Here is a 9,065-nt window from a genome sequence, read left to right as displayed (position 1 = left end):
GATTTTCAAGTCTTCCCACCCTCCCCATCGGCAGATTAGTGGATTCCAAGAAACATGACAGGCTTTTATGGCCCCTCACCAACCTCTGATTTTGCCTAAACCAAGATGAGACCTAGAGACTCAGATTCTGAGTGAAGAACTAGGAACTAACCCCCCTGGTTTTGTCTCTCTCAGGCCTTCAGGATCCTAAATCAGTCAGCCTGTGACTGGACATTCTCTTCTAGCCTGTCCCTGCTTCAGCAAGACCAAGAAATCAGAAACATACCCTCCAAGGGACACTGAAGACTTCACTGTAGACCTCATTAAGGCCTGTTGGTAATACATGATCTGAAAGAGACACAGTCGTTAGATGCCCAATTCCCCCACCCTTGAGTGTCACCAACACTAACACACATGGCCTCTACAGCCAGAAGCCATTTATCCAATGACAGCCCACTCCATCCCCTCCAGCCAGCTTCCTCAGTACCAACAGGACTCAGGGCCCCATAGACAGCTCACCCCAAACTGAAAGTTAGTGACCTCAACCCATCAATCATGTGTTGGTATGAAAAAATAGGATCAGCAGAAAACATGTTCAAAAGAGCCTCAAACTGAGACATGGGGACAGATGCTTGGCTTTTCCCATTTAGGTATCAATTGACACATCCCATCTCAATAGGATGCTTCCCAGGGATTTATCTTGGGTCCTGAATAGAAGATTTGCCAAAACAGGTCATTTGCCCCTTGGGTAGCAGCTGAATGCCCTATAATTGTAGGAGCAGAGGCCAAGCAGGGGATGTAGGTCCCCCACCCCCATCATTCATTTCCACTGTCCTCTCCAGTCATCCCTCATCTCTACGCCTTCAAGGAGTGTTTCACATTATCATTCTCTGCTGTCCATTAATTCAGAAACAATTGTTTAAACATTACACATGGTTTTCATTGCATTACCGAGTGCAGAGCATAAAGCCAGTGTACACATAATTTATTAGAAAATTTAAAATCAGACTTCACTGGAACTGGAAGACTAATTACCTCTTTTTTGACAGCAGTGATTGTTTCTTTCTGTAAAACAAAGAAGCAAAACCATTAAGCAGATGTCATTAAATCACTACAGTTCAAATACCCCATTTGAAAAATTAAAATCACTCTGCATGGGAAAACTGCCCATATTTTCTTACTTAAAAGGTAGAGTTTTCCATTAGCCCTGTCCTCCAATCTATTCCATGTAACCACTGGAGAATAATACTGAGTAAGGGATTTGGGTAAGAGAAGAAGTATAATTTACCACTGTAACTTCATATTGCTCTCCGAAAAGCCAAGATGAATTAAAGACTAAGTTTGGGGTTGGTCTCAATCTAGCATGGTGCCTACAGAATGATCTGTAGGGTGAGAAATAAAGATTCCGTTGGAAGTAAGAAAAGAGAGAAAAAGATGGAGAAACTAGCATGGAGCCTCAGTGTGTGTTTTTCTTTGCTTGTGGGGAAGATGCCTGAAAGAATGATGAGATACTTTCCTCAGGTATTCATAACAACTTGATCCATACCACAAGTTGGGAAAAAACAAAAGAAGCCATGTTGCCAAAGATACAGCCCACAATTACCCTGAGACCAGCATCCACTGCAGGCTGAGTCCCAGAGTTGAGCTACAAAGGGAAGATCGCATCACACCCATCCCCTCACTGAAGCTGCTCCATCAGGTTCATGCTGGGATGAGCTTCAAGGTGGCTTCTCTCCAAACTTATTGGGTTATGACAAAGAAAGGAGGGCTCTGAGAAAGGCTCCTTGTTCGGGCTCTTAGGAGCTCCTGAGAACCATTCAGATCTATTTCCAGCTAAAACACAGAGATCATCTACAATCTGAGCTGGATGTGCTTCCTTGGTGCCACATTTCTGCCCCCATATAACTCTCTGAGGTTGGCCACAGTGGTGATTCCCATCTTGGTTTTCACAGGTTTGGTTGTGTCCAGGCGCTGGCTGGTGCCGACTCTTAGACTTCAAGCAGAGCCTCTTGATTCCTGGTTTCTAATATCCAGGTTGCTTAAAACCCAGCCAAGTCTTCACTTGGAAATGAGTCACAAGTCCAAGAATAACACTTCCTTTTGACCATTAGCAAAATAAACAATGGCCCGTGACCCCACTGACCAGGAATGCAGCAGAGTTCAATGTGGAATGTTATCTGTTCGCCTCACTTTCCTAATCCATGCTGGGTTTCACTTTTGCTTCCCTGAATTACTTTTATATAATTTCTTTTCCAGCATGAAGGAGTAGGGAGAATTATCTCAGAAAGGTAAAACCCAGCTGGGTCTCTCTGTTTTAGACTCCACACAACCTGAATTTCTCCTTTGTAGCACTCATCGCAATTTTAATTATCTATTTATTAATATGAATCAACATAATGGCACCATGAAGAACAGAGAAAATATTTCTCTTTCCTAGCCTGATGTCTGATACAGACTCGATGCTCAATAAATATCGAGTGAAGGATGACTTCAGGGTGCTTTCAAGGCCTAGAAAAGTGGGGACTTTTTCTAAATTTAATAGAATTTTTCCCACTTAAAAAAACTGAAAACACTCCCCAAATGATTCAAATGTTTTGGCAACCACACTTATTATTATTTGTTCCCATTGTCTCCCAACCTAAGCCACTGTTGTAGGAGATGTGCATTTCAGGTCGGAAAAGACCCTGGAGCCAGAGTGGACTCACATTCTAATCTAATTCTGTATAATCACTTCCTTTTGTTGGGATCTTGCTGGAGTGAATTATTCAGAATAGTATCTGCTGGCCCAGGCCCTCTGCTCAAAGAAGAAGCTGGAGTGTCGCATAATAATAACGGTGGAACAACTATCACAAAGCAGCGTTCACCTCTTTGACCCTTTACAAACTTTAAGGAAGGAAGATTTTATTATACTGATGTTCAGCAGAGGAGACCAAGGCTCTGAGAGGCTGTGGGTAACTTTCTCAATATCTGTCAGTAATTGGTGGAGGCCAGATTCGATCCCAGTTCTGTCCTTTACAAAGCTGAGGAGTGACCCAAGAGAGGCAGAAACCCAGTCCAGTCATTTAATTTAAAATTAAAACAAAAAGAGAGCCAGAGCCCCAATCATGAGATGAAATTCGAACACAGAAAACACTCTCTCATTAATACCCATGATGGTGAAGATGAAATCCTGCTTGGCCCATGCTCAACAGCCAGTGTCAAAATGTCCCCACGCGGTCAGACTTCCTATTTGCGGGCCACTAGAGACATTACCAAGACTCCTGAGTGGACACACACAGATGCAAGAAGTGGGTCCTGTCTGTCCTGGTGTGCTCTGGGCCCCCCAGGAAGCTACGCCTGCAAGCCACAGTCACACACATTCACTTCTCTTCTACCTCTCAGGATCTAATGCATTTGCTTCTGGAATCATCATCTCAGTCTTTGGGGCTTTATACTTTTTATATTTTTATTCTCTTCATTTGATTTTATTGCCTTTTCAGAGCTCTGCCTGTGTGGTGTAGTTCACCGTTTGTTTTGGGATTCCCAGAATCGCCAGCTATCTCCTGTGAATCAGGCTATGGCAAGCTCTCTAATAATAGGATTCAGCTGAATCTGAGGCTTCCCCACCTCTAGCGTGGATTGCCTGTATGAATTTTAGCTTTTATTTCTAGCTTTAAAAATAGCTGTCTTGTCTGGGTACAGTGGCTCACGCCTATAATCCTTGCACTCTGGAAGGTCGAGACAGGAGAATTGCTTGAACTCAGGAAATTGAGTCAGGCCTGAGAAACAGAGTAAGACCCTGTCTTTATAAAATAACAACAACAACAACAAAAGAAAAACTAGCCAGCCAGAGTGGTGTGTACCTGTAGTCCCAGCTACTTGGGAGGCTGAGGCAGGAGGATCACTCTAGCCCAAGAGTTTGACTGAAATAGGCTGACACCATAGCAGATACTCTATACTCTATGAAGAGTAATGGAAAAAGACCCTGTCTCAAAAAAAAAAAGCTATCCATGGGATTGGCTGTGTAGACTAACATACGGGTATCTCTGCCCTTCTTGGGAGCTGGGTATGCATTGGGGCAATGAAGGGAAAGGTTCTGGACTTTTCTAAAAGGTAAAGAGACAATTTTCTCTCTGTCCAGGGAATGGTTTAGGGGTCAGACAAAGGTTAAACTCTTGGTTCTATCACTTACTGACTATGTGATCCTGGATGAGTGACTTGGTATCTCAGAGCCTCTGATTTCTCATTGGTAAAAAGACAATAGAAAAAAGGGAGGATTAAATAAGATAAGAGACAAATGGAACACAGCAGCAACCCCACCCACAGTGGCTGCCGCCAAGCATGCGCCAGTGTGGGTTCAGCCCTCCTTGCGAGGTAAAATACTGGATGTCCAGGGGGAAAAAAAATCATTCATTGTTTATCTGAAAATGAGAACTGGGAATTCTGTATTTTTTATTTGCTAAATCTTGCAAACTTCCTTTCAATGTGATTATTCCTTACCCGAAGGCCATAAGAAATATCTAAGCAATGTTATTAAAAGATACACCTAAATATCTAAGCAATTCATAGAAAACCACCTCATGCTAAAAGTAGAACTCACACGCATCCCTTCCCTCTCAGCAGCTGGGCCTCCTGGAGCAAAGCCACTTCTTTTTATTCTTCATCCTGGTGACACACTTTGCTACTGGAGGAAGATTCTGCCCAAGGAATCTTTCAATACTTGGCATTCTTGGAATTCTAATGACTGCTAAGCTTTCTCTTGCAGAGCTGCCCAAATAGGGACAAGATCTGGACTTGTTTACACAGCTCAATGGCCAGGCAGGAGCACGGGCGCCCAGGCAAAGGACAAGCAGGGACCTTGGGACAGGGCAGCCAGGCAGGAATCTGCAAAGAAATACAGGTGGAAGGAGGGGCGAGTGGAGGAACAAAAGCAGGACCCTGGCTGTGAGGCCACCCAGAGCAGAGAGGGGTCTGAAGTCAGACACTAGGAAGGTCAGAAAGGAGGCGGTTAATGCAAAGCGGGAGAGGACAGGCAGAGGGGCCTCCGTCCAGGGAGATGAGGCCTCCTGCTTGCCATCCTCTCAAGTAAGCAACCGTCCTGCCAGGGGCTTCCCAATCGGGGAGAGAAGGCGGGATTGCTTACAACTTACAGGGCTCAGAGCACAGTGAAAATGCAGAGACCTCATCTAGATGAAAAATAAGAATTCCAAGTTGACGACAGAACATTAAACCAAGCAAAGGCCCTTCTTAGCACAGTGTCCCAGTCGACTAACAAGCAACTGCCTGTGAAGCTGGCCCTGGGCACAGCACAGTGGGTGTTAGAAAAGGTCACGCAGGATAGACAGTGACCGCTGTGGCCATCGGCTGTGGTTCAAATCCCGGCTTCACCAGTCCCAGCTGTGCGTCCTTGGAGGAGTTACCTTCTTTATCTCTCCCGGCCTCCTTCCTTAACTATGAAATATATGAAATAGGGACGCTAACACCACTATTGACCTCACACGGCTGTTGTGAGTCTCACTGAGCTGTTACGAGGTGTGACACACTCAGCTCTGTGTCTGGACGCAGCCAACCACATCCCCGCAGGGGACCTTATAAAGAAAACACTTCGTCCCTTGTTGACATGAGCATACAGGGGGTGGGGGCATTCGCTCACTGAGGGCTCCAGGCTGAGCGCTCTGCAGAACACAGTATTTAATACGGGGCCAAGCCTCTGCCTTTTACTCAAAGACTTGAGGACACGCCAGAGCAGACTCCACGCTGTTCTTAGTAGTGCTGACTGGACAGGGCAGAGAGGCTAGAGTCCATGCAGAGAGGCCAAGGTCGGTGTGCAGAGAGGCCAGAGTTGTTGTGCTTCTTCCTCCCTCCAGCTCCAACCAGGACAGAAGTATGAGATGAGATGAGGACAGAGAGGAAATTGGCCAGGCATGGCCCCCGAAAATGGGGTCTGAGGTCTACTGGCCCCGTAAGTTCTCTCTCACAACGTGGTGACAGCTATAACAAGGACAGCTTCTGTCTGTGGCGCTCTCTGCCTGTTGATTACTGTTCTAGACACTTCATGCAAACGATCCTCCTATTAAGTCCTTGGAGGAAGGAACTACTGCGATTATCCATTTTATAGATGACGAAACTGAGATTACATAGGGCTCGAGAGCATGCCCGAGACCACACGGCCAGGGAATGGCAGAGTGGGGCTCAGCCGATGTCGAAGGTCTCTTCAGGACACAGCACCACCCTCCTCCCTAAGTGACAGTGGTGACCCTGTCAAAGCAGCCCCCTGCCCCGTCTCTTCCTGGGTGGAGGGGCTGGGGGCCTCAGAACGGAGAGAGGACACATGTCCAGGGCTTGGCTCCTCCCAGGACTTGGCAGCCTTAGCAAGTGGGTCACCAGGGCCCTAGATACCCACCAACCTAACAGCCTCCTTTCTTAGGCTTGATGGGTTATTTGCTTCTATTTAAGGAAAACATCTTTTCAAGAATTCACTCATTCTCAGCAATGACCTCTCTCTTCAGACTAGCTCGGGCACCATGAGTTCTCTGAACAGAGACAAAAACCCAACCCCCTGCATGCACAAGGCCTGTGGAGACGCTTCCCATCTCCCAGGCCCTCTCCTCCCAGGACGGGAGCACTCAGGACAACAGGGGACACTCAGACAGGGGGTGATGCTGCAGAAGACGCAGCAAGGGGAGGGCCCCGCGTGCACGAGAACCATGGTTGTTTGCTCTTCTTAACACTGCACGGCAGCCAGAGCGCACACACAGGAGAAAGACAGCTGTGGAGAGAGAGAGAAGACAGTGTAAGCAGCAGGCAGGCCCAGCCCCTGCCCAGCCCCACCTCGGTCTCATGCTCACTCGGGCTCTGGGCTGAGACGACCGCCAGCGTCTGCAGGAAAGGGTCCTGGAGCAGGAGGATGAGGTCCTCCTCAGGGGCAAGGCTTATCTGGCCACCCTCTTGGAAGTCATCCCAGCCATCACCCCAGGGTCGGGCAAGGGTTCCCCAGCTCTCCTCCCAAATTGCTGACGTTAAGGTCCCTCTGCCCTATCCCCAACACACACACACAGCTGGGGTTGCAGATAGGGTGGCCTCCAGTGTCTCTGCACCCCCATGTCAGAGTGGGTGACCTGCTTTCTGCCTCCACGCTCCCCTCCTCCACAGGAAAGAGGTTCCCAGAGCTGACAGTCAGCCATAAAAGAAAGCAAATCTACCCCGTTCAGCATTTTACTCAAGGATTCTGTTTCCTTGACAACCAAGCCTTCAAGGCCTCAGCAGCAGTGATCTGTTGTCTGACAAGGGGAACTCGGGAAAGCTGCCCCGGGAACAGCTGAGCGGAGGCTGACAGTGCCTGGCATGTATCAAAGGGAGGGAGGGAGGGTCTCTGTGGCCTGCGGACAGGGAACCTCACAGTCCCCCAGGGACACTCTCTGGGGACTCGACGTCTCTCTTCACATATCATAGTCGGCCAAAGCAGACACTGTCCCTCAGCTGCCAGTTCCCTGCTTTGTCCTCTTCCCCGCTCACTTCCCTGCTTGTTCCCCAGAAGGCACCGCCAAGCCCAGACACAGCACACTAAGCTAAAGAGGCGACCGACCCCTTGCTGCCCAAAGATAATGTCAGACAGAAAGCAGCAGAACCGTCTGAGGCCCCTCACGTGGGCTTCAGGCTGGGCGGCTGGACTCAGCGGTTCTCAACTGGAGCATTTTTAACTCTCTCCCCAGGGTACATTGGGCATCGACTGGAGACATTTTTGATTATCAGGATGGGGTGGGAGGTGGGCAGGGAGAGGGCTGCAGGCCTGAATCTGGCAGATAGAGGCCAGGGGTGCTGTGAAACACCCTATAGCAGCACACACACACCACCAAAGAAGTATCTGGCCCAGAATGTTAATAGTGCCACAGTCTCAACAGTTTATAATCTGTATCTCTTTTTTTTTTTAAGTCATAGGAAATGGGCCATCTCTCATGAAAAGAGGCCTATCTGTAGAGTCATAGAAGTATTGGAGAACCTTTGCAAAGATCCTACCCTGGGGGGGATGTAAAAGAAAGTGTGACATTCCAGGCCCTGCCATGCAGGCTAAGTTTTCGATTTGCAGTTGATTCAAGGGTTTTGAGCCTGGCCCCTATTGTCTTCTCAGGGTCAAGGAACTGGCTGAAACTGAGTGCCAAATGTCTATCTGTGCCTCTTTGTGTGAAATGGATTCATAGACTTCATCAGATTTTCAAAAGGGGAAGTGACTCGGAAAAGTCTGAAAACCAACAACCTCGATCCCGCCTGCTCTGCCCAGCATCCTGTAGTCTCTCTCCAGCTGTAACTTCTCTCACGCCCGATCCTTGCCAAGGCCTCCCCTCTACCCTGATTCTGATTTCACAGAGCCCAGAGTCCTCCCTCTCTCTGGCATCTTAAAGGAAGGATATCATTTCCCTAACAGACCTGAGCAGACTTGCAGACACCTTCCCAGCCTCGGCACCTGACATAAGCCCTACCCAAAGGGTGCATCAGAGACATACCTGGTTTACCTTAACTTCATTCGGATCAGTCACTCGGTCCAGGCCATAGTCCAGCACATCATGCATTCCTGGCTGAAAAGAATTTTTAGAAAATCATAAGGATCACTACACAGTGAATCTCCAGGTTCGGATTAACTTTTGGGTCTTGGCCAAGCTGCCAATTCTGAGATTGCACCAAGGTTTTTTGGCCTAGTCCACATAGAGCTCTGAGGATGTGTAAACTCTCCAAGTGAGCTGGTGAGCTTCATGGGGGCTGCTCTGCTCCTATGGCTTCCCTGGTATCCACCATAGTGGGTGGGTAGGTGGATGGATGGATGGATGGATGAGCAGGTAGTAGGGTGGATGGATGCACAGATAGATGGCATCCTTAGCACCGTAGTGGGATGCATGGATGGATGCACGGATGCATGGATGAATGGATGGGCAGGTAGAGGGTGAATGGATGGACAGATAGATGGCACCCGTAGCACCATAGTGGGATGGATGGACAGATGAAAGGAGGCATGGATGGATGGATGGATGGATGGATGGATGGATGGATGCATGGATGCATGGTGTGTGCATGGATGGATAGATGAATGGATGGGTAGATGGATGGATGCATGC

General features: G+C 48.1%; 1 protein-coding gene across 6 annotated transcripts in view; it reads right to left on the bottom strand.

Annotated features, from left to right (window-relative positions):
• Positions 1-9,065, bottom strand: part of RGS9 (regulator of G protein signaling 9) — a 99,196-nt gene that overhangs the window by 29,579 nt on the left and 60,552 nt on the right. For 3 of the 6 annotated variants that reach the window (XM_003786182.2, XM_003786183.1, XM_023511130.1), the window contains exons 9-11: positions 8,460-8,531; positions 1,015-1,044; positions 266-327 (exon numbers count right to left, since the gene is read on the bottom strand). In XM_003786182.2, the coding sequence (XP_003786230.1) occupies positions 266-327; positions 1,015-1,044; positions 8,460-8,531 (164 nt within the window). The remainder of the gene's footprint in view (positions 1-265; positions 328-1,014; positions 1,045-8,459; positions 8,532-9,065) is intronic. The other 3 variants (XM_003786184.2, XM_012802975.1, XM_012802976.1) reach the window with 1 other exon arrangement.

Source organism: Otolemur garnettii, unplaced genomic scaffold (assembly GCF_000181295.1).
Source record: "Otolemur garnettii isolate 467f Iridium unplaced genomic scaffold, OtoGar3 scaffold00018, whole genome shotgun sequence".
NCBI classification, from domain to species: domain Eukaryota; kingdom Metazoa; phylum Chordata; class Mammalia; order Primates; family Galagidae; genus Otolemur; species Otolemur garnettii.
The sequence above is the reverse complement of the archived record's forward strand: the minus strand, read 5'-3'. Positions and strand labels throughout refer to the sequence as shown.